The sequence below is a fragment of the Chionomys nivalis genome, chromosome 18, assembly GCF_950005125.1.
Source record: "Chionomys nivalis chromosome 18, mChiNiv1.1, whole genome shotgun sequence".
In the NCBI taxonomy this organism is placed as follows: Eukaryota; Metazoa; Chordata; class Mammalia; order Rodentia; family Cricetidae; genus Chionomys; species Chionomys nivalis.
This window is the reverse complement of record NC_080103.1, coordinates 64469963-64496625: the sequence shown is the minus strand read 5'-3', so window position 1 is coordinate 64496625 and position 26663 is coordinate 64469963. Positions and strand designations below refer to the sequence as shown.

General features: G+C 36.9%; 1 protein-coding gene across 1 annotated transcript in view; it reads right to left on the bottom strand.

Moving 5' to 3' along the window:
• The window catches only part of Wls (Wnt ligand secretion mediator), an 89585-nt gene that overhangs the window by 9334 nt on the left and 53588 nt on the right, over window positions 1–26663 (bottom strand). The window contains exons 4-11 of the mRNA XM_057793981.1: window positions 22400–22561; window positions 18209–18345; window positions 15620–15788; window positions 13924–14021; window positions 13492–13555; window positions 11216–11359; window positions 9569–9652; window positions 2401–2554 (exon numbers count right to left, since the gene is read on the bottom strand). Of these exons, the coding sequence (XP_057649964.1) occupies window positions 2401–2554; window positions 9569–9652; window positions 11216–11359; window positions 13492–13555; window positions 13924–14021; window positions 15620–15788; window positions 18209–18345; window positions 22400–22561 (1012 nt within the window). The remainder of the gene's footprint in view (window positions 1–2400; window positions 2555–9568; window positions 9653–11215; window positions 11360–13491; window positions 13556–13923; window positions 14022–15619; window positions 15789–18208; window positions 18346–22399; window positions 22562–26663) is intronic.

Here is a 26663-nt window from a genome sequence, read left to right as displayed (position 1 = left end):
TAAAATGAGAAAAGATGGTTTAAAAAATAAAGTAAAAAAAAAAAGAAAAAGAAAGATAAACTTTCTGCAAAGGATGTTTTCCCACAAAAGCAACAACGTAGCCGGGCGGTAGTGGCGCACGCCTTTAATCCCAGCACTTGGGAGGCAGAGGTAGGCGGATCTCTGTGAGTTCGAGACCAGCCTGGTCTACAAGAGCTAGTTCCAGGACAGGCTCCAAAACCACAGAGAAACCCTGTCTCGAAAAACCAAAAAAAAAAAAAAAAAAAAAAAAAAAAAAAAAAAAAAAGCAACAACGTAGTATCAAAACAGATGGTAGTGGGACTGAAGAGTCCTTGCTCCAGACACTGCAGAGTCACCTCTCCTGGCACCTCCCCATTTCCATTTCTTTATCTTTAGGTGATCATGACAACCACATGCCTCTTTTACCAGAACTGAAACAGGTGAACTTCATTTTCTAGCATAGCCTTGTTCCAAAAGAGAAAAACAACAAAAACAAAATACAAAACCACAATTAGTCCTGCCTTTAAGGAATCAAGATTCCATTGGGAGAACGAAAGGAATGGGCTAGATGTATGCCATAAAAAGAGCAATTATGTTATCTCAGGTCTGCTTCTTAGAAATCTAGCTCTAGCTACACATCTAAGAAAATGGATTTAAAACCTGGAAAACTTTTGTTTACTCTCACTTTTTCTAAGACATAGTACGAACAATTTATAGTATGTATGTGTTTATATTTGTTTGTGCATGTGCATAAGGTGCATGGGCAAATGTCTGTGTGCATTTAGAAATCATATAGTTGTCAGGTATCTTCTTCAACTGCTTTCCACCTTATTTTTTGAGACAGGATTTTTCAATGGTTTGCAACTGACTGTTTTTGTCAGCCTGAGTGGTCAGCAAGTCCCAGGTATATGCTTGTCTTTATCTTCTCTGTGACTTTCCTTACCCCATTGTCTAGGTAATAAACAATGTACCACCATGACTACTTTTACATGCATGTTGATGACCCACAATCAGGTACTTATGCTTATATGTCAAGTCCTTCAGCATTTGAGTCATCTCCCTGGTCACAATAAAAGTAAAGTTATAAAAGGTATGAAAATAACTTGCAATGAAAACTTCATTGATGCTTATCAATCTGGTTCAACTTACCTGACTACTAAAAACATGCCACCAGCCCACAGAAATATTGGGCCATTTAGCATAATTTTGTGTTCTAATGTGGGTGATCAGATATAGTTTTCAAAGAGGAGACAATACATAGACTGCACACCAAAGAGTGATAGGGTTTCAGCAGGCGCTGATGAAGGTAGAACCCACTCTCTCACAACACACACATACTGAGTACTGAAAAGTGAGGCCAACTCTTACTGCAAAGAAATGGCCGAGAGTTCATCTCTGTACCACGGCATTTAGAGCACACTAGCACTAATTTCAGAAAAAAAAATGTCATGTTTTATGTTACCTTAATAATGAGGATGAAGTTAAGGAAAAGCAGGTGTGAAAAGGAGAAAAAAAGAGTAAGACTGGAGGTATAATGAAAGAGCTATTAAACTAGCTATTCATTATCTATCTGTTACATGTGGACAGCATTGGGAAGGGACAACTATTTCCTTTTATGATGGCTAGTGCAGAGACTCAACAACTTCTCCATTTCCTTTTCTCTGACATTACCAGATAGGATAAATACAATTAGATTTGGATTCCTTGGGCTTCTGTGATTGCAAGGTATGAAAAAGTAGCATTCTCCACATTAGAAAACAGGAATTATTTGAAAACAGAAAAGAAATTGGTTTGAGAAAAAAAATTCTTGAAAACATGGCAATATAGATCAATGGGAGAATACTTTCTAAGCATATATGAAATCCTGGATTGATCCTAACACACACACACACACAGAGAGAGAGAGAGAGAGAGAGAGAGAGAGAGAGAGAGAGAGAGAGAGAGAGAGAGAGAAAGTACATGAAGAGAATCAGGGAAAAGAAATCATTTCCCAAGTACCTTTACCTAGTACCTCAGTATTTGACCTCCACGATTGGAGAAATATATGTGACATACTTTCCAAGAGTTCATTTTACTCAAGGAAAAGTGAGAAAAACAAATTTGATTATTTATTACTGTAACTGGAATACATTTTATAAATATCCTTAATATATTTTGTGTGAAGCATTTTTAACATATTTTGGAGAATGAAAATGGCTGTTTCAAGAGCTATATATCTTGTGTAAAATTGCTGTTTTATATTTCTTGAATCTCAAGTGCTCACTTACTCTATGCCTATATTAGAAAGACATCTGGAAGAAAGTTTAACTGATGAACATAGTGTTTTAGCCAGCTAAATCTTGAAGATACAAAGGTCTATTCTATCCTGAATAAATTTGCAATGAAAAGACAGAGACTCACCATTAGACTGGTCTTCCCCATAGTTTTTATGGGATGGTGCATACAAGAACATCAAAGCAAAGACATACAGGTTCCACATTCCATAGATACCAGTAAAGAAAGCACTGTTCACTTGAACTGTGACACCACCCCATTTCCAATGTCCTTCTGTCACCTATAGATAAAAAAGGAAGGCATTCAAGTGAAACAGAGAAGCATAATACCAAAATAGAAATCAATCACCATGAAAGCCAGAGCTCTTCTTCAAATGGAAACGTTAAAAGTTTCACATTTTATAAGAGTCCACATTTTAATACAAATTAAATCTTTGTAAATGAAGGTCTCCTGACTAGTGTCAGGTGAAAATTCAGTGGTCCTTTTGAATATGCATTAGTATAACTTTGATAATGTCTCTTAGAAATGGAAGTACACTTATTCTTCATTTAAGGGATTGTGTTTGACACCATTCACAACTACAATTTCTTCTTTGCCATCTCCCTATGTAAACAAAAGCTCCCTGAGGCAGAAACCATTTCTAACTTACTTGCTACAATTGCAACATCTTTGGTGCTGAAAGTACCATGTGTGTACAGTAAACAAAAGTGCACATTTTCAGTAAGGAAAGAGTAAAGTTTTTGGAATTCAGTACCCTCAAAGTTTGAAGGTTATAGATGAGAACTGAATATATATGTAATTTCTAGTAGTTAAATAGCAGACACTAACGACATTTTGTATTTATTTATGAAATGTCAATCTAGGTAAACTATTCTTAAAGGTAATTAGGAAGCTTCCATATGCTTTGTGTTTTGTGAGACATGTTCAGAAACTGCTTCAATTTGAGATGACTTGGTAATTGTTTCCAGAGTGCTTTGAAGATATGTGGTTTGGACTAACTACTACAGAGCTGTTGAGCTGAATGACTCATAATTTGTACAAGCACTGAGCTCACTGAAATAATTTCAAACACTCTGGCTTGCTATCATAATTGGTTTCTAGCCATAAATAAAGGACATTGCATATAATTTGTGATCCTAGAGAAGCTAAATAAGAAAGTGAACCCAAAGAAAATCGTATAGTCATCCGCCTGGATAGGGGAAGCAGACAAGATTGCCGGGCAAAAACTGGGAACTAGCGGGTGAGGTGGCTTGGGGCTAAGGGGAAATGGGATGAGAAACGTGAGAAGGGGAGGAAGGGAGGAGCTTGAGGGATTGGGATGGTTAGGATATAGGAAGGATGGACACGGGAGCAGCGAAGTATCTATCCTAACTAAGGGAGCCATCTTAGGGTTGGCAAGAGACTTGACTCTAGAGGGGCTTGCAGGTGTCCAGGGAGATGTCCCCAGCTGGTACCTTGGGCAACTGAGGAGAGGGAACCTGAAATGATCCTATCCTATACTGATGAATATCTTACATATCACCTTAGAACCTGCATCTGGCGATGGATCGAGATAGAGACAGAGACTCAATTTGGAGCAATGGTCTGAGCTCTTAAGGTCCAAATGAGGAGCAGAAGGAGGGAGAACATGAGCACGGAAGTCAGGACCACGAGGGGTGCACCCACCCACTGTGACATTGGAACTGATTTATTGGGAGCCCACCAAGGCCAGCTGGACTGGGACTGAATAAGCATGGGTTGAAACTGGACTCTCTGAACATGGCAGACAATGAAGGCTGATGAGAAGCCAAGGACAATGGCACTAGGTTTCGATCCTAATACATGAACTGGCTTTGTGGGAGCTTAGCCTGTTTGGACGATCACCTTCCTGGACCTAGATAGAAGTGGGAGGACCTTGGTCTTCCCGCAGGGCAGGGAATTTGGACTGCTCTTCAGTATCGAGAGGGAGGGGGAATGGAGTGGGGGGAGGAGAAGAGGAGTGGGGATAGGGAAAGGGGAGTAGGGGGAGGGGCAATATTTGGGAGGAGGGGGAGGGAAATGGGGAACGGGGATAGTTGGAAATTTTAATTAAAAAAGAATAAAAATAATTTAAAAAAAAGATATTTTAAATGTGGATAAGAGAAAGTAGTGTGTACATTTTTTTTTTTGACTGCTTAATGAGTCTGGGTTATACAAACCTTATCTAGGAGCCACTTCTAAATTGAAAGATGGCAAGCTGGGTTGTAATGTTAATGACTTCAACAAAAAGGTTGAGCTTGGCTCCTGTTTATGATATAGTGGGTCTGTGTTCATTCAGACCTTCCTTTGTACTTCCCATGACCTATTGGGACCCTACGCCTTGTAAGATGTTAACTATATTTTTGTTGTTGTTGTTTTGAGTGTCTGGAAACCAGGAAATCCAGTTATAGACTTACCAATGTTATTCTATCTTTTGTGACTCATACATACAACACAACTACCATAAACTCTTACTCATTTTGTAAAATAACTCATTTTATGAAATGTCCAGGTGATGGTTTTGACAAATAGTTTAAAACCATTACTTATTTTAGACCATGTGTCAGAATTCAAGCTATTTATGACTTTTAAGCAGTGTTTCCAAATGCCACAATAACATTAAAATACAAATTGTGCCCACTTTATAAAAATTATGCCATGTGGAACACAGACTTATGTTCAATAAATATGATGGTAGGAAAAAAAGCTTTAAGAGAGTTCCAGAAATTTGTGCTTCTGGTCTAGTACAGGTAACAGAAAAGGCTGGGCTCATTAAAATATAAGCAAGACAGGACAAAGTAGCTTTGGGCTAATGGGCTTCAACTAAGGAAAGGGCATGTAAGAGGTTACATTTTGGGACATAAACTAAGAAAATTCATAATTGACATTTTAAATTTTAGCTTAATATAACTGGTATTTTTTCAATTCTTCTGAAGAGTTAATTGGAATTTTTAAAGACTTAATTATTGTGATTATAATATACTACTTAAATTATTTCATCCTTCTCCTTTCCTTCATCTATACTATACCATGTACAGTCCCACAACCAATGTCTTTCAAATTCACAGCCTCTTTTTCATTTAAACGTTGGTGTGTGAGTGTGTGTGTGGTGTGTGTGTGTGTGTGTGTAAATAAATATGTAAACACATCTACTTGGTCTTAATTCATATTACTTGTATGTATATGTTTTCTGGGCTGACCATTTGGTATTAGGTAACCAATTTATTTGCTATTCTGTGGATAACACCTTTTCTTCTGCTTTTTGCATTTCCTGGTTGCCTGTAGTTCTTTGTCTAAGATTGAGGCTTCTTGAGCTTTCCTCCTTCAATGGAACTGATATTTTGATTAATTGTTGCCAGAATTTGCATGATTGACTTGTCTAAGGAAATACCTGCAGGCCTGGTACTCACACAGTACTTGATTGATAGTCATTGATACAGAAATGCTATAAGAATGTCTCTGGGAACATAGAGAAAAAAAAAGTAGAGCTAGAACTGAACACAGGAATTCAGCAGGGTGGACTATGAATCACTATTGATTGAGGATGAGTTTTAATGGATGTTGGTCCTGCTCATAATGGAGGAGACTAGTGAATTAGGCATGCCATAGACTCCAAATAATTATCTGGGATGGACTTTGAGTCTTAACAATTTGTGTAGAAGAATAAAAACAGGCTCTGAGTGGTGAAACTATTGGATTCCAAGATAATACTTGGGCTCTGAAGGACGGGTTTGTTAGCTTGTGTGGGGGAGAGAAAATTCTTAACTGGCATTCAGAATTGGAGGAATAAGGCCTTTTAGTAGGTATAGAGGGAATACTATCAGCTGATAATTATAACCTGGGCTATGAAGGAAAGAGATTCTCAAAGCAAAACAATTTTTCCAAACTCCCAACACAGGCTCTCTTACAAGAAACATTTCCTTACAGCTGTCTAAGCCACAAACTAAAGTGATCACACACAAGAAAAAGAACTGGGGAGCTGGGTTTCTGGGAGTTTATTATATATATCTTTACCTGAATATCAGGTCTCTGGGTGTTCCTTCAGTGAAAATTGGTGACCTTCGGTGCACTGTACTTCTTTTCTGTTCCTTGCTAACACCACCTCTAAACTAAACACCTCTCTCTTCTAGAAGGAACAGGACTGAAAGACCAAACTGTGGTACAGCATTTCTTCATTGCTGTGACTCAGATCATTAAAATAGCAGGCATTAAAGACTGAACCCCAGTCCCAGTTACAAAGCCTCAAGGTCACCACATTCCAAGAGCTTCCTATGTGCCTTTCATTCCTGGTCTCAGAGCTTCAAAATCCTAACAAGATTCCCCACATATATTTCATAAAGCTTAAATGGAAGCTATCCCAACAAATATAATGGAAGTTTTAAAAACATCCGTTTTACCTAATGCTGAGGTCCATTTCAAAAGTTACCCAATAGATTTTCTTTCAGGTAAGCTCATTGTTGTGACATTCAAAAATGATATTAGAAAATAAATCCTCTGATGACTCCATTAACAATACCAAGAAAACAGAGAGTTATGAAGGAAAATGTCTTAAGTATCTGTAAATAAACCTTTAAAAAGAGAAAAAGAAAAAGAAGCAGGAGGAATGTATGTTGCTAATGAAAATCAAAGACATCATATGTCTTTACAGTTGAAATCCACCCATCTAACTATTGCAGCTAATATAAAAAGCTGGCTGGAGCCCAATAATGTGATAATGAAAAACTAATCATTATTTGCAAAGAAAATCTTCAAATTCTCTCATAAGACATCTTCTACCACTTTAAAACGTGCAACAGCCAAACATGTATAAAATTAAATTCAGGCAAAGAACAGTCAGTCATCTTGAGGATTAATTCCTCAAGAATTCAAGTGGAAGGAGTTCAGCAGTTAAGTCGCTGAGGAGGGTTGTGGCCCCAAAGTGGGCATGAGAGGACTGCAGTTTTGCAAAATGGCAGAAGTAGGCCTCAGGAATGGAAGTGCTGTTCCCTTTCATGTTCCTGAGAACACGGTGCATCTTAGTGGAGACTCCACCTCTAGATGAGGGTCCCCATATTTTGTCAGTCAAGAAACTCAGTAGGCCGTATAAAAATAACATATTGCTAAGGGTCTGGAGAAATCAGAAAGTATAATGATCACACAAGGAAATTAGCCAAAAGTGGAGTCAAGCTTAACCCAAACCCTTTCCTTGAATTTGGGTCTTTGAGCCTTAACTGAATTAAAGATGTATTCAGGAGCCAGAGATATGGCTCAGCTGATAGAGGTATTTGTCGCTGAGGCTGATGATCTGAATTTTATGCCTGTGATTCACATGGTAGAAGGAGAAAACTGACTCCTATGGCATATGTGATACACACATATAAATGTAATAAAACATACAAATAAATGTAATAAAAATTTTAGAAGAACTCATTCTGAATTAGCAATAGCTTTACTATATTTGGAATAAAGTTTCCAAGGTTTTATAAATGGTTTGATACAAACACACTCCTATTACAAGTAAAAGAAGATGGAGTGAACAATGTGCAAACACATGTAGGTATATTGTTTAATTTATTTCTACATATGATCAACCTTCATCCAGTAACTGATGGAAGCAGATGGAGAGATCCACAGCTAAGCACTGGGCCAAGCTCCTGGATCCTGGAGTTCAGTCGAAGAGAGGGAGGAGGGATTATATGAGCAAAGTGGTCAAGATCATGATGAGGAAACCTACAGAAACAGCTGACCGGAACTAGTGGGAGCTCACAATTCCAGACTGACAGTTGTGAAACATGCATAGGGATGAACGAGGCCCTCTGAATGTGGGGGGCTTGGGCAGTTTGTGAGACCACTGGCAATGGGATCAAGATTTATCACTAGTGTATGAACTGGTTTTTTAGAGCCCATTCTCTATGGAGGGATACCTCATTTGATCTAGATAGAAGGGGGAAGTGCCTTGGTTCTGCCTCAAAGAGAGGTGACAAACTTTGTTGACTTTCCATTGGAGGCCTTACCCTCTCTGAGGAGCAGATGGGGCCAGCAAGGGGGGGGGAATGGAGAGCAGGAAGAGGGAATAGAGGAAGAACTGAGATTGGTATATGAAATGAAAAAGATTGTTCTAAAAAAAATAAAAAATGAATTAGTTGCTAAGGACATATTTATAGTAAGTATGAGTAATATATGATGTATATAATTAAATACATATATATATAATTGTATTTGATTCCCTTTGAAATCTGGAATATTTTATTTTACTTATTTAGAAGCATTCTGAGAACAGAACCATAGCTTCACTAGATTGTCAAAGGAATTCACACAGAGTTCATAAACTAAAGAGAAATTTGCTAATAGGTGAAAGAATAAATCGCCCTTATCCTAAGGCTATACCAGAATGCTGCTCTATGCTGTCCAAATAGATCCAATAAAAGATCCAAAATGACTGAGTTCTAGTCTCCAATTTGTATGCATTTTGGTAAGTTACTAACAAAGCTGTTTGTGCTTATGACAAACCAGGGACTCTACCAAATACTTGGCTATTACTTCTATATATGGTACTATTGCATAGTGAAAAAAGATTAATGTTAATATGCTAAGAAATGCTAAATAACCCACTAAATTACTACATTTCTGGAAAACAGAATATATGAAAATACCTCAAAAGCCGTGGGAATGATAATTTCAGAAACATGGCTAATAGTCTCTATCTAACTTAACTCAGAAGAACTTTGTGAAACCCATCTGACTAATATGTGCACTCTATTTCAGATTTTAGATAGACTTTTTCACTTCTCAAAGTAAGTAATCAATATTTTAAAATATTACAAACATCATTATTGAGATTTTAAAGTACATCAAACTGAGTTTAAGAAGTCATATAAAGAAAATTTTCTATCAATGGGACTTTTGAGTCATGTTCATGTTTAGGTGGCAATGTAATTATCCCACAGAATGACTAAAGGCCTGTCAAAGAATCTTCGTTAATGCTAAGTAATGACCCAATCAAATTAGCACATGCTTACTAATGTTACATCACAGGTCTTGAAACATTTACTCTCTGAAATGAAATGTCCCTTCAATATGGCTATAGGTTTTAGCCTAAATACTTAGCAACTTTCTACAAGGTAGGACTGGAAGGGGAAAGCCAGTCTATGTCATCAGCTTGCAGAAAGTCCCATGCTGGAGTGATCTAAAAAGTGTTTTGCTTAGCTAAACAAAGTAAGCCTCTCTGCTTTTGTTCTCAGCAACTCTGAAAAATCTCCTCTGTTAGATGGGGACCAATCCAGGGACAGTCTCTTGAGAAGGCTTAGGATTCACTCACCTGACTAACAATGAAGAAGATAACAGTCATGGCAGCACAGGCTAAGGTGATAAGCATGAGGAACTTGAACCTGAAAATCAGACCCTATTAAAAAAGACAGGAAGAATTGTTAAACATATTCTCTCTCTCCCCCTGCCCCCTCCTCTCTTCATATCTATCTGTCTGTCTGTCTGTCTATCTGTCTATCTACTTACCAACCTACCTATGTGCAAAACCAAATCCCTAAGAATGACAGTAAAATCATTCCACATGTTAACATCCTTCCTGTAAAGGTGAATGTAGCTGAGGGAATTCTTAAACAAAATATTTTCTATGTTCTTATCTCTCATGAAGCAATGACGCTGGAGTCTAGGATTTTACATTCACAACACATCATTAAGCTACAAAGTTCCCTGATAAACAGGTTATATAATTCTACACAAAAGTTCAAAGTTACCAAACAAAAGCTTTCTACAGTTATAATAAAATTCTTCTCCAATTTGGGGAGGGGGGTTGCATTAGTCAAAGTGAAATCAATTTGGTTTAATATTCTCATTTGTCACTCCAGCTCTGGAAACAGACAAGCCTGAGAAAGTACTTTTGGTTTCCAAAAATGTCAGGGTTCAAAGAATGGTGCCTACTGATTAGGTGTCTTCTGTGCGGACTAACTGTGCAGTACACCATGGTTCTGCAGTTTCTCCTTTTTTTCACATAAAAAGTCATTTAAGCAATGAATCTAGTCAATGTGCCACCTGCATTAGAGATTGGAGGAGGCTAGGTATTTCTTTTGAATAGCTAATATAAACTAGAATCAGATTATTGAACTCTACTTGAGCACCCGCTGGATATTTTAGAGAATGTGTACTACCAAGAGTCTGGTAAGCATGGATCAGAAAGATTGCTCAGAGAATAATAGTATTGGTTAAACACATTTAGCAACCTAAATTCAATTTCTTGAATCCATGTAAAAGCCAAAGTAGAGAGCTGAATCTACGTAGTTATACTCTGACTTCTAAATTTGTACTGTTACATGCACTCTTACATTCATGCATCATACACACACACACATACACACACACAAACAATAATAATTAGTAATTGATTTTTTTAAAACATGGAAAGCAGATTATTTGGACTAAAATCTTCAAGGGTTAGGAGGAAAGCCATACCACAAGCTGGGCCAATTCTACATAGCCCAGTATCCCATCTCATCCAGTAAGCACTTAGGTTCCATCAAAAGAACCCACTGGACAGGTTTCTATCTTACTGCTATGAAAACACATTTATACCTTAGAAAACTCCAGGAAATATAGCTGTTTGGGTGTGTTTTTATTTGTTCCAGGATCCTATATGAAAAGTTCTTAATTTCTACTTATTTTACTTACTTATTTGTGTGTGTGTGTTTATTTGCAACACACACACAGAGAGAGAGAGAGAGAGAGAGAGAGAGAGAGAATTTGGACACACACACGCCACAGTGAGTTTGTAGAGGTCAGAGAACTGCTTTCAAAAAACAGCTCTGACTATGAATTCCAGAGTTGGGATCATTTTGATGTCCCCTTAATGTGTATTTGAAGCTAAAACTTTCAACTTTCAGAGGTGAGTGTTTACACATCCTGCTAGAGATCATTAGCATAAGTTCTAGAATGAACTAAGATAGCTGCTTACCTCATAGTGGAGCCGCCGGACTTTGCTCATGGCTGGGAGACTAGACTGCTTCCCACTGATGTTTCGAAATACCTGAAATACCATGAAACACAGAAACAGAAAATAGAGGCAGAGGCAGATCCCTGCCACAATGATGAAAGCCATCTGCAAGTGTACAGTGAAGGAAAGGACAAATTTGCCAAGAACATGTGCTAAAAGGGCACAGAACTCCTCACAGCTGTGTTGGTGGCACTCAACATTGTCTCCAAGTGCTCAAGAAGTTTTAAGGAAGGTACTACTATTAAAACCTGTTTTTCTGATGCCACTGATTAGGGTTTTCTGACACAACAATTTCAGAAGGGAATATTCAAATAATGTTATAAGCCAAGAAAAAGAGAAAAAACTGTAGTCTAATTTTACAAAATAGAGTTGGGTCCCTCTTAGAGCTAGTAAATCAGAATCTGTCTTTCTTTTTTTAAAAAAAATATTTATTATGCATACAATATTCTGTCTGTGTGTATGTCTGTAGGCCAGAAGAAGGAATCAGACCTCATTACAGATGGTTGTGAGCCACCATGTGGTTGCCGGGAATTGAACTCAGGACCTTTGGAAGAGCAGGCAATGCTCTTAACCACTGAGCCATCTCTCCAGCCCCAGAATCTGTCTTTCAAGCATGTTTTAAGGAAATTCAAATGTGTCATGAATTTAAACACACTAGTATAGTGGATATTTGTTACTAAATGGGAAACTTTTAAAATCACTGAGAGAGTTCAAATAAAGATGCCTGAGTCCCACCATACATATATCTATCTAATCATAACTTTCTAGAAAATGAGTGTAAACATGTTTGGAACCACTTTGCAGTGCTTGGACTTTTCTAAGAACAAGAATGAGATACCCCGGGGAAGGCATAAATGGAGCAAGTTCAGTAGCAAACGAAAGGGGAGGGGAGTTGGCAAGGATCCAAAGGATGGAGAGTAAAAGCAAGGACTGTGGATCCAGATAGTACACCCATTGGAGAAATTCTGAGACCTACCACTAGGGCACAGACTTTGAGAACCAGCAAGATATAGAGCAGTGTGAATTGTCAGAATAGCAGAAAACAGACTGCAGCTCCTCTCTCTTCTACCAGCTGGATTCCAAATTACCTATATTTTTCCAATACTTTGACAGGTAATAAACTATACATCTACCTTTCTTTAAGTAGTATATTTAATGCAATTCTTCCTTCTTTCCTATGACCAACAGTGCCCTGGAATAAAGAGAAGATGGTTAATTGTTGCAGGACTTGAAATTTTATTTGCTTCCCTTGCTTTTCATCCTACACATAAAATGAAAGGTTTGAATCAGGCATTACAATTGTTCGTCTTGTACAGTTACCACTGTGGGGGATGGGAAGTAGAGGAAGTTCAATTATTCTACATTAAAGGTACTGACACTATGTATCTGGTTCTCTCACACAATTCCGTGGCATTAAGAAATTGATATAAATACCACCACTAAACAAAGTATATTCAAGAGACATGTCAAGGCATTAGGTGTTAAGAAAGAGCACAACTCCAGGCTGCCCTCTCACTACAGAGAAGAGGCTTTTTCTCTTAGAATATTAAACAAAGTGCTAAGAATATCAGATTTTAAAATAAGCACCCTTAAGGAATAGGTTAAGACTCATTTTTCTTCACTGAAGTGATGCAGATGGTGATAATTTGGACCAATCAGGAGCCTCAGCATTGCTCAAGAACTAATTACCTTAGTGTCAATCCCACTGAGTCTCAGGAACTAAAGGTGGTTTTATGAAGCTTTGACAATAGTTTCACAGGATAAAGGACTGGATTTCCCATAGAAGCCCTGCATATAAGTCACCTCAGACCCCAGCTTTCCTACAGAAGCTTGACATAATGGTGACTTTGGTCCCAAGCTTTCTAGAGCAGAAGTTTCCCTCCCATATAGGTAACCTCTGTTCTAGGAACCAGAAAGTATCTCTGTGGCTCAAGAAGAAGCTGCAATACCTTATAAAATAGATGATTTAGGATATACTTCAGACCAGAAACTTTGAACTGTATCTAAAACCTATGACACAGGGAGATCCTGAAAGCTCCCACTTTGGCAGCTTTCACAGTCTGAAAGCACATACTAACTCTTCTCAATATTTATCTCTAATTGTTGCTATTGATCTGAGGACCAAAGCCCTGGCTGAGCTCATCCAGAGAGTATCTGCTGAAACACAGAAAATGATCATGAAGCCCGGACAGATAGGGAGACAAAAATGAAACCTCAAATATATCAAAGAAGGATACAGCCAGTTCTGTTCCAACATCTGTAGTCCAGATACTGTAGAAAGGATTTGTGAGTTGCACTCCTCTATAAAAACAAAAACAAAAAAGATGGAAAATGAAATACAGGTGCAGAGCAGAGCTTTTCCTTAATATTGAAGCAATGAAGAGGGGCAAGGGGACCATGGTAGGGGTGTTAGTGTACCATATTTAGAAAATAAACTTCAGAGAGTATAAGGGGATATGGAGCTTGAGAATATGATCCAAAGCACTTTGAATGTATAAAGGGATAAGCCTTTGGTTTTGTCACAGACTTCATCTGAGCATATGACCTCTCCAATATTTAATCCCATGGACAACCAACCACCATTCTTCGTTTAAAAACTCCTTCTAGAAAGATGGAAGTAGACAAGGAATGTCACATTTCATCTTGGAGTGAATTCAATATCTGCTTACCTCTCACACATGTCAAATATGAAGAGGCAGAAAGAGCCAACAGCAATTGGTCCAACTTGCTTCCAATACCCTGCAATGTGATTCCGCTCATGTTGATCCTAATATAAAACAAATTGAAGAAGGAGAAGAGCAAATCTATTCCATAGGTGATCTAGCTAATCACCTACTATGTACTTGATAGATGATAGCATTAGAAACAAAAGAGATAAAACTCTCAGTGTCATGTCAGTTGAAGGACATAGCACAATGCCCATTCACTGGGGTTGTCAATAAGAATGCACACAGCACTGTGGGATGACAAAGAATGACGTTAGGGAAATTTTTTTCCCACAAAATAAATTGTTGTTTAGTAATAATTTTTGTTTATAAAGGTAAAATGATTACCAAGAAATAAAAACAATAAGGTACTTCATTTTGCTAAGTTTATCTTATCTTCATCATCACAAGGAACAATTTTCCACCTCCCCTAATTAATTTCCAGAGTGTCTGGAAATATAACCCAGGTTAGCCTGAAACTCAAAGTCCTTCTGTTTAAGACGCCTGCATTTGCCAGAAGTACAACATGAAGTATTCCTTTGGATGGGCAATGAAAGAAAATAAAGATATATATATATATGAAATATCAGCCTGTAGGCAGGGATGGTGGTCTATACAATCTTATTGTGAATAATCACCCTAGTTGGGGCCCTACTGTCCTTATCTCATTGCCAGGGCATCTCTGCTGGAGGCCCCTTCATATAGTAGACCCCTTAGGTGGAATTTGGTTGTAGGTAAATTCCCCTCTTCTTACACTATTCTCCTGCAGAGGGAACTGGCTTCACAAATTTGATTTTAATGATCAAATCATAATGAAACTTAAAAATAGCCTCTGCACTGGCAGGATGACTCAGTGGGTTAAAGCAGCTATGGCTAAATCTAAAAACACAAAATCAGTCATCAGGATGCACACAGTGAAAGAAGAGAATTCCAGAAAACTGACCCCTGACTTACACACACACATACGAATACACACACATAGACATGGACACATGGACATACATACACACACACACACACACAAATAAATAAATATAATTTAAATAAACAATTAAAAAACACTCTTTTCTGAAGCCTAACTTGAAAATAAAAGTTATTATTGACATAACTGCATCTTAGCCACAATGTAAGAATGAGATCAATCTTATTTTTATTATGGTAACTCAGCCTTTCTTAAAATAGAATTTGATGCCATGCAAAGAGGTCAGTATTCTCAGGTAATAGGGGTCACTGGATCACTTGGCTAAGCTGCTAGCTGAAAAAAGGCATGAGCACATTGCCTGGTAGTTAGCCTGCTCTTAAGTCCAGGGAATGCAGAAGGAAAGCCAAAAGACAAAAAATAAAAATAATGATCAGACTTCATTTATTTCTTTCACAGAATTATTGCTTTTTCTATAAGGAAACAAAAACTCACATACATTAAGACTTTTTACTACATTTCACAAACAAGGGCCTGAGATTAGGGCATTTGCCTCAAAACACTCAGCAAGTTACTAGTGAAGAAAGACTATGAACCTGCAGGGATAGAGTTAGACCTGTACTCTCTCATTTCTTTTACCTTCCCATAGCTTAAGAGAGGCATAAGCAGGTAGACTTCAGTCAGCAACTTTCTCAGAGATGCTTATGGACAGACAGATATCCCTTCCCCAGAAGTTCTCACCATCATGTGTTCGCCACAGAAGATAATCCAGAAGGAAAGAAGCATTGCATAGAAGATGCCCTGCCGGATGTCACCAAATAACAGCATCCAGGTCCAGTCAAACCCAATGGAAAACCATTCCACAGGGATATTGATGAATGTCATGGAAATCCCAAGAGCAAAGATGACTCTGAGAAAGTACCCATAAGAACCATGTTACTCTGGAGGGCAAACTTTAAAAATCTGAAGCAAATTTTGAGAACTGAGATGCTATTTATTCAGATTTTAGCTAATTGATCACTTTCTTAGCATTCATGTAGTTTCCACTCTGGGATACAAAATGTCCTAGTTTACATCTCTGGAAAATGAAAGGGTGTAACACTAACCTTTGTATCACAAAATAGAGTCACCTGAGAAATACACACTTTAACCCTGTTCCCTTCTTAAACAGATAAGTTTTACTATAACTAGACCCTCTTACATCTTCATAATACCACTGATCCAATCATTAAGAATACACACCATTACTGTGATAGATTTATTTCAATAAAAAACTATATAACTACACATAAATACAATTGGCTACTTGTTTTGTTTTCTTTCACCACACTATTTACTTGCCCCTTCTTTATTAAAATGTCATTTTGATTTATTTAAACATTTTTATATCCATAATTTGCATATGCTTATAAGCCATAAATAATGTACCAAGAATGCTGTTAACCCTACAGATCCATATATGAGAAAGTCCAATGTTTTAACTCAGGGAACTGCATTTAATGGGAAAGACAGACAAAAAGGCATTAAAGTAAATTGGTAAGCAACATCATCACAGTTTAGAGGCTAAGAACACTGCCAAGATTGTCTCTTACAGAGACAGAAACTAAGTACATAAAGAGTTGAGGAAATGAAGGTGAAAAGGGCAGAGAGAAGACTCTAAATGGATGCAGAGAGGCTTGGAAGAACAGGGATATTTACATATCTATGCCTTAAAAGAGACTAGCAAGCCAATAAAAAGTTTAACTAATAGAACTACAACATTAATTCACTTAACAGATATTAATTTAAAGTTATAGGTATTAATTTAAAGTTAAAGAAATATAAAGATAGAAAGAGGACTGATAGTGATTTAAATAGGATGAATGGGGTGGGAGACAACAAAACACTGCAATCAAAAGCAGCAAAACAGGGCTTAAAAGGAAGGAGTAAATGAGGTATTAAGATACCTGGGAAGTACTATTTCAGATAACAAGAACAAGTTTAAAGGCTTTGGGGTGAAAGCCTAGAATCAAAGGCATTTGAGTACTATCACAGGTACTGCAGAGAACAGATTAAGATTCAATGGACTTTATAGGACAAGATAAAGTTAGCAGAGATTTCAGCAATGAAGTGGAGTGATTTTATTGACTCGTAAAGGGAACACAGAGGCTTTTGGTATATATAATGTAGTAAGTAAAATTGTGCAAGGAGGTGCTTCTTATAACCCAGTTGAGCAATGATTTGGGTGATCAGATTAGGGTGGTAGCAATGGAGACAGTATGACTTCATGGGAATTGGATAGAGTGAATAACAAATAGAGTACTAAGTAGCTTCCTTCTTTCCAATCCAGCAACTAAAGAAGAGGAGTTGCCTTTTACCAATACGGGGAGGCCTAGGAGAGCTATAGGTGGCAGCAGAAAGAAGTCAAGTATTCTTTGTATTACATTTTTTTTAGTGAAAAAGAAGATGCTAAATAAATAATTCCTATATTTGTATCTAGAGTTGGGAGAGGTTAAGGCTAAGTATATAAAACAAGAATCATCGTACAATGCATAATTTTTGATTTACAGAGATCACTATGGAAAAGGTAGAGCTAATAAAGAAAGCAAGTTCAAAGTCTCTGCCCTATTTCAAAAGTGTAAGAAGCTAGAAAGATGGGGAAACAGTAATGAAGACTAAGTGATGGCCAGCAAAGGAGAGTAATACACAAAAAACAAAAAGGTTGAATAAAGGAAACAGGGTGATTAGCTGTGTAAAATGCTGCTCATGGGACAAAGAAGATATTTGGGCTGTGGAGGTGATTCAAGAGCCTGTAAAATGGCACAGTGGAGATAAATCAATATTGAAATGGAACCAAGAGAGAACTGGAACAGACATGTGAGCAAGGTTTTTGAGGATTCTTGTAAAAGGAGAAAATGATATGGTTATTTCAGAAGGAAGTACTTTCTCATGGTACAGCATATTTATGTATAATACTAATGGAACTAAGAGAAAAAAAAAGAAGTTGTTTGATGTGAGAAAGAAATGAACTGTATCTACAGCAACATCATCCTATGTATGAGAGGGTTTGAATTCAGTTGAAAGTGAAACAATTAATCCATTGATAGAGAAACATCTAAAATCTGACCCTGGAGAAGAACAGCAAATACAGCAGTGTGAGGTTTATCATTCTTAAGATTAACGAATAATTTGTTTATGAAATCTGAAGGAGACAAAGAGTTCATGATGACTTTCAAATCAATTCACCAGCTGGAGAAGCACACTGGTAGCTTGAACTAGACACACAAAATAAGAGCATGGTAAATTACAGAAAATTAGCATTTTCTAAGTGTGATCTGAATCAGTTCTTACTTTTCCAGAAGTACTGGGGGTCGGGACATCATGGTGATCCTCCTCCAATACCACACCATAATGATGAAGATGCTGGGTGTGAGGAAGGTCTTCATAGCAAACCAGACCTTAGTGAAGCCTCCATTTTGGTGGATTCCCTAGACCAAAATCAAATATAATTTTGGAATTATACATTACTGTTAGTTTTTACATATAAATACAGATAAGCAAACAGTTTACCTACCCAACAGTGCCCATAGTCACAGAAGGTACTGCCCACATATACCTTCTGTCGCTACTTCAGATATCATAGAAATATAATGAAAATCATAAAAATGGGCCATGCTATGTCAAGGGACTGATTAAGAACATAATCAAAGATTTTTCTGTAGGGTCTTCATTCAACATTGGAGATACCACATAGGTCCAGTAAGCAGTATTGGAAAGCAGAATTACATTATGTTCATAACATGCCATTAAAAGAAAAAAATAAAAGCAAAAAGCGCAAGTCATTACAGAAATATGTTATACATCTCTATCTTTACCTGTGCTTTTAATTTACTTTCTAATTTTCTTGCATGTGTGTGAATGAGGTTTGATTTAAAATGTGGCCTCCTTATGCTATGTTCTATACCCTTTATTAAACAACATGGAAAGAACCTAAATCATCACTGTTCTCACTAAAATTTGTGACTTTTATGGTAAAAATATGTTACTTTTCTTATCCTGTTTATATGCAATCAAGATCACACTATGACCTTAGAAATAACTACAATAATTTTATGTGATCTTAAGACCAATTAAGGTACCACAGAACACACCACATCAATGGAGAGAGGCTAAGGCACCGAATTCCAGCTTTAGGTTGTGTCAGGAGCATTTGTCACAAGCTACTGCAGACTATAACACAATGACAGCTTACAGTAATTGATAATTCAGACGTCAACCCGTCAAAGAAAATATTCTCAGATGGAGAAAACCTGCCTGGCAAGGTCAACAGGAACACTGACTCTGAAAACTGCTACTTTCATCTGTAATTTCACTTGTGCAATAACAGCTATTATATCTCCCCATTACCATGCATTTTCATGTAATGTGAACTTATAATCTCATGATTGGATCTCAGTCTTATGGACACACATATTTGTGGCTGGTCAGGAAGATGACTTCTCTCTACACTATGTTCTCCACATTACAGTGAGAAACATATTCGGCTTAGTGACAGAGCAATTTGACCAGACATGTGTTCTGGACAGATCACAAACGGAACTTTCACAGATTTTACTTATGAAATTGCAGGTGTCTGGCCTTGTAGGAATTACCAAGAATTCATGGTAAACTAGGGTGGTATTACAGGCGTTTATCTTGTTATATCATAGTCCTTCAAGAGATCAATAGCATTTACGTTGTCCTATGCTTCCTTCACCGGCACCTCCTTGCATTGATTCAAAATAGCAGTTAATATTTGTGCAAGTTTTTAGATTCATTATACTAACTTTTTGTTTAGGTTCTGAGATTTAGGTGTTTAGAAAAAGGCTGTTAATTGGCTAACTATGTCCAGATATAGTAAAATAATGCACCTATTCTTTGCCTTTTCCTTAGATCTATCAATGGTTTCGTTTTCTCCCTTTGTAACCTGTAGTGGCCCCTTTAAGAGAAGGCCAGAACCTCCTTACAGCAGTAGTTGTGGTTGGCTTCAAACTAGCTGATAAGTTTTGCTATGTATCTTCAAACAATGCCTGTGTCCCTGGGAATTTTCCTTGTAGTTTTTTTATTACTAAGAATGAATATATAAATGCTTGGTAATGTGCGATGGCAAAAGAAATAAGACAGAAAAAACAATGTAGAAATGCAGAAGAATAAGGATGTAGAATGTACAAATAAGAATAAGAAATACGGATATTAGAATTGGGACAAAAAATTAGAACTAAGAAATTTTAGACAATTAGGACAAGAGAATTAGGATTAAAGAAGAAATAAAGAAAATGACTAAGATACTGTGTAAAGTTATTATAGAGATATTTTAATCCCCACTCCTGAGAAACATTTCTCTTTTGGAACTCTGGGTAGGGGCTGGGAGCTAGTCTCTTGGCCTTTACAACGTTTCCTGTGCCAGGACCCTGGCACGTTGGCATGGTCATCTGTACAACAATGTGGGCATGATCAAGAGGAAGCTGCAGGACCATGTTCACTCTTATACTATAAACTGTAAACAAAAGTAAAACATCTGCTTCTTCTTTTTCTTCCCTTCTATTTTTATTTATTCCTTGAGGATTTCATACAATATGTTTTGATAATATTCTTTTTCCTCTGCCAACTCCTCCCAGATCCTCCCCCTCCTTATCCACCCTACTTTGTATTCTTTTTCTCTTACTTATCAACAAAAACAAAAATCCCACAAAACAAGCAAACAAAAAAGGCAAAATCAAAAATAAGACATGGAGTCTAATCTGTGGTAGTCAACAATTCTTGTGCATGGAGCCTGCCCTGGAGTGTGGCTGATAAAGAACTGTGTCTGTCACTTCATTGGTGAAAACTGATTTTTCCCTATCCTACAAAACATAAATAATGAATAACTTCTTGGCTAGGATAGGACTTTGTGCTCACATTCCCTTTTTAGCACTAGGATTTTTTCTGGCTTTATATTGTACATTTATGTGTGCATCTGTCCTGTTGTGTATGTAAAATGTACCACTCTAGTGCCTACAATCTCCCCATTCCCTCCTTCTACAAAGATTCCTAATCGCTGAGAGGAGGAATGTGATAAAGACAACCCATTTGGAGCTGAGCATTCCAAAGTCGCATTCTCTGAATGCTGTTCAGTTGTGGGGTTCTGTGTTAATTGCCATTTACTGGAAGAAGATACTTCCCTAATATATGCACTCATATATTGATATAACAGTATCTCTTAGGAGTTTTTTATTGTTATGTTCATTTATCAGAATAACAGCAGTAGGTTTTCCCTAGGGCACATGATGTATTTATTCTCAGGTTCTTGGCATCATTAACACTGTCAGGTATAAGTTCCATTCCATGCAGCATGCCTTAAATCATCAAAAACTGATTAGTTATTCATATAATATTTGTGCCAGTATTCTACTAGTGGACATATCTTGCAAGAAAATTATTATCATAGCTTGCTAGTTGAGACTAACAGTTATTTTTTAGCTTCTGGTAGTATATATAGCACCTTCTAGCACTATGAATCCTAGCCAGTATGGGTGAAGCTTAAAATAGAAAGTCAGCTAAAATTTTCTATGTTCTCTGTGTTGATGTTGAATTATCAATCTAAAAACTTGGACTTTTGGTGATCTTTAAAGAAAAGACTACTTAAGATACTAAGTGCAGAGATCCACAATTGCTCAAGGTAAAAAGAATAAGAGGCTGAATGCTTAGCCCTAAAGGAAAATGTACCATACCATTCCTCTCAAGTTTCAGAGATCATTTCAGAATAGGGGTCTGAAAGAACCAGAAGAGATAGATGACCACAAGGAAATATCATCAGTGAACAGCAAGGTTCATATAAACTCATAGCAGTTACCAGAGAATGCATAAAACTTGTACAAGCCCGATAAGACCAAATCACACATGGAGAAGAGAGTTGGACACATAACCCAACTACTAGCCACAGAGCAATTGGCAACTCAGCTTCTAGGGAAGGAAGGAAAGTGTTTTATGTAAGAGTACAGCCCTTTGTAAGGAAACCAAGCAAGCTCCAGTGGAAGAATAAACATCTAATGATATTTTGGGCAGCACAAACAGATCTTGAAAGATTTTTATTTTGTTTTAGTTTGGTTTGATTTTTTTCATGGCACAAAGTTGGGAGGATAGGAAAGAAAACATAGATCTGGAAAGAGTTGGGGGACCAAATATGATCCAAACACATATGAAACTGAAAACTCTCAAAGACCTCATTAAAATTAAAGCATTAATATTAAAAATCATGCATACAATAAAATAACTTTATGCAAATCATTTTAATTTAGAATTTTAATCAACATGGTTGTGTTGTTATTCTTAGAGAAGCAAACAGATAGGCATATATATAAATGGCAGGACTAATAGAAGAGTTTCCTTCCCAGGAGCTTTTAGGGTTCTATGTGAGGAAAGAGATGGAAGAACTAAGATAAAACTCTTTATGACGCTTTTATGAGTACTGTATTGACTGCTGCTTCAAGGTCACAGACTGTTGGTTCAGTTACGCTCACTTACCACCAACCGAATATCCTTTATTTCCCCAATCCCGACATTGATTTTCTTCTTTTCATTCACTGGCAGTCGGATATTTAGAAGGTAATATTTATGAGCCACTGACCCAATTTCCATGAAAGGAAGGACATCACATTCATAATAACGACCTTCATGCTCTAAAGTCTGGAAAGAGATTAGATGGTTTAAGGCAGATTACTATTTACAAAACATTATATGCATTCATTTGCATTGAGTTCATGTCATCAATTTTAAAATGTAAATGTGTGAAGATGCACATTAAGGGCACAGATTTACAAGGAATACTGAAATCCCTGTTTCCACTGAACTACTTCACCGAGATAGAAAAAGGGAAGAAAGGGAAGGAGGGAAGGAGAGAAAGAGGAGGGTAGGATGGGGAAGAAATCAGCCCCATTTTAGTTAAAAAATAAAAGTTAGATAAAAAGCAAAGATTTCTTCTGTCCTTTGAAGCCTTTCTCAGACTTAGAAACCACATTAGAGCTTTGCATCAGACCTTTCAACTATTTTAGGTAATTCCAAAGAGACCTCCAAAGATTTCTCTCTCTCTGTGTGTGTGTGTGTGTGTGTGTGTGTGTGTGTGCGCGCGTGTGTGTGTATTCGGGAAGAAAGTCATTGATGAAGTCTATCACAATCTTGATAATGGCTAATTATTTTCACAGTGAAATATAAAAAGTTAAAATTATCTTCCTCTTCTTGATTTGATAAAAACAGCAGTACATTGGGGTTGGAGAAAGGTCTAAACAGTTACGAGAACTTGCTGCTCTTGCAGAGGACTCAAATTCTATTCTCAGCATCCACACAGCAGCTTAAAACTGATTATAACTTGAGTTCCAAAGCATCTGGCTTCCATGGTCTGTGTAGTTGTCTGAAAGAAAACAGTCACCATAGTTATTGACACTATTAGGAGGTGTAGCTTTGTGGACTTGGGGAAGTGTGTCACTGTGGGCTGAGTTTTGAGGTCTCCTTTGCATGTGGATCAAAATGTAGAACTCTCAGCTCCTTCTTCAGCACCATGTCTGCCTGAATGCTGCCATGTCCTACCATGATAATAATGGACTAACCTCTGAAACTGTAATCCAGCCTCAATTAAATGTTTTCCATTATAGGAGTTGCCGTGATCACAGTTTCTCTCCACAGAAACAGAAAACCAAATTCCTGCAAGAATTCATACAGGTGGTGTACTTGCATACACAGAGAAAAAAACACACATCAAATAAAAATGGCTTTAAAGACAAGAAGAAAGAGAAGTTGCACACAGTGCCTTGAACAATGGAATTAGTTTGCTAGAGATGCTCATTCAAAATTTTCTACACCCAACCTGAACCTCCTAAATATCCAAGAGGCAAATTGGCAAGAGACAGATGAAAATTTAAACAGAAATTTAACCCAGTACCTAAAAAAGCCTCTTGAACTTCCTAACAACTTAAGAAAGATGATGAGGTAGTGGAGAAATAAATTCTATACATTTCTCAAGGCATCCTGTATATGTGCCTTTTAAAGGTGGGTAGAGGAAGTAAACACGGTGTACAGAAGCATGAGCTATAGCAAGCAGGGATTTTTTTTTCCTGATAAGTACTTGGAAATCTGTCATTAATATTAGATCTACTGCAGATAACTTGATGTGTCCTGAATAATTGAATAAAGGTGAATTATTTTTCATTCCTAGTTCTGAATTGTTTCATTGGCATTCATAATTTGTCATATTAGAGAAAAATAACTAGTACAGAATTCAGTGAGAAGATGAATAGGAGTTTATTCTGTAGTTTAGGATTAAAAGGATTCAGCACCTTTTGTAATGATGGCAGGGCCTCTTTATTGGACAGTTAGGACATTGTACTAACCCTGAGTACAATGAACAAGTCTCCATACAAAGACAGGAGACACTTGTAGATTAGGAGGAATAAAACTGGCAAACAAACAATCTGTGCACCTCTACTTTCTTCTTTCCTTCCTTTCCTGGTCAGACATCACTAGTCAGTCGCGTTCTAGTATAGACATGTATCAGTAATGAATCATGAAAATTTATCTTCTAATGTATGAGGGCTTTTGTCTGACATTACCAGTGGATTATTGGCAGCAAATAAGATTTTTAAAAGTAAAATATTAAAAAATAAAATATTCTGTTTCTTTCTCAAATTATGGATGCATATTGGATGATTCTTCCCATATAAACATTCTTTTTGCTCCTGAATTGCTTTTTCCTCCTTTACATAAATAAGTATAGATAAAAATATGTAAGAATTGATGAAAGTAAACTACAACCTGCCTAGCAGGATTAGTGTCAAACTCACTACATGCAGTTAGGGGCTGGAGGGTTTGTTTGCTTCCTTGGTTCCTTTCTTTTTCCTTTTCTTCTCCTCCTTCCTTCCTTAACTATTTATTTATTTATTTATTTATTTGTATTGACTATTTTGCCTTCGCATATGTATGTGTAACACTCTTTGGGTTTGCTTTCTAAAGTTCTACCTCTACCAGTATTAATGGTACTTCAGAAAAAAACAATATTCTAATTTCCTCCCTCCTTTTTTTTTTTTACTGCCTCCTACCTGCCTTCTCTCCCTCATACCCTCCCTAGCCTCTCCTAATTCTGGCATAAGACTACCTAATTAGGGAAAATCGCATCAGGTAGCAACTTGACTTTTTTTTCTTGACTTCACAATCCACTGGAGACTACAGAGCTTTAAAGCAACTTCTCATTTAATATTCAGAATCAAAATTAAATTTTACCATAATCAAAATACATAGATTTGATGATTCACTTTCTTCACACCTTTCAAAGTCTGATCTCTTTAGAGAAGGAGATCAACACATCCTAATGATAATTAAGACCCTGTCACTGAGAAACGGTTACAGGCAGCACCCACACACATTTCTTAATGTGTAAGGAAAAGTGAAAAATGACTTCTTTTTATGAGGATAAAATTTTCTACATTCAAAAGTCCTGTAACTTTCATTTAACCAGGCTCTCCTCTGAAAAATACAACTAAGATACATCACATATAGAAGAATTATATATTCTTCAATTTCATAAAAAGAATTTTGAAATGGCAGCTATCTCTTTATTTTCCCAGTTTATAGGTTCCTTTCCTTTTTATCCATTAAATTACCTTCAAGAGCCTACCTAAAACAATTATTCTAGGCTGTTTAGGAGAGAACTCTATATTTAGACAGTAAGAAAAGAAAGGACCTGGGGTAGAACTTTTCAAGTTTTGTTCATTCCAAGAGTATAAGTTGAAAGTGCACTGAAATAAAGTTTTCAGTACTGTCTCCTGATTTGAGTCAGGAATTATTATGGCTTGAATGTGCCTGTCAATTCTAATATTGAAATTTAGTTGTTATCATGATTTGGTCATAACTGTTCTGCTTTCATAAATTAATGCTGTCACTGTGGAGAAGGGTTAATAATCAAGAGAGAAGTTTTGCTTTGTGAAGCCCACTTTTGTCCTATCTCCTCTCCCATATGGGTACAATAGTTCTTTTACCATGTTTTAGTATAGTACAAAAGACCTGAACAGATTTCAGGTATCATGGTTGTAGAGTCTCAGCCTCTACAAGTATGAACCAATAAACTTCTATTATTTATAATTTACTGACATATCAGCAGCAGAAAATAGCAGGTCTTAAGTGTGGCCTGAGAATCTGTATTTCCTATAAGCTTGCAAATCATACAGATGTGATTGGTATTCAGACCACATTTGCGTAATTAAAACCAAGAAAACAAACTGCAACAGGTGATTGGATGCTGGGTAGAGTTTGTCTATGAGAGTTACAGCCCATCTTGTTAACATTGCATTTGATTCACAAACATGTCTTAGGCATAATGTTAAATTGTAAAGCCACTGGACATGTACATGTTCCTTATTTCTTCTGGTTCTTGAAAAAACAAGGTTACTATACATTATCTATGTCGCAGAAGAAAAACAGACAAATTATAAAGCTAGATTGTGAACTCTGACTTAGTGACAGAACCTGGAATGGGGGGGGCGCATATTTTTTTTATTTCTAACCCATTATTTAATTTATACTAAAAGTATATGTCTATGTATGCTGGGCATAGTATTCGGAGGCTTCCACTTGCCATTCTGGTTTTGTACAAGTCCTTTAGGAGCAACTAAGATGAGACAACAGATGAGAAAAGACAGGATCAGGGATTCTTTTCAGTGAACATTATAGCCTCTCCTTCACTTCAAAAAAAAAAAAAAAAGGAAAACATTCTGTTCCTGATGGGATATCAAAAGTCACATAA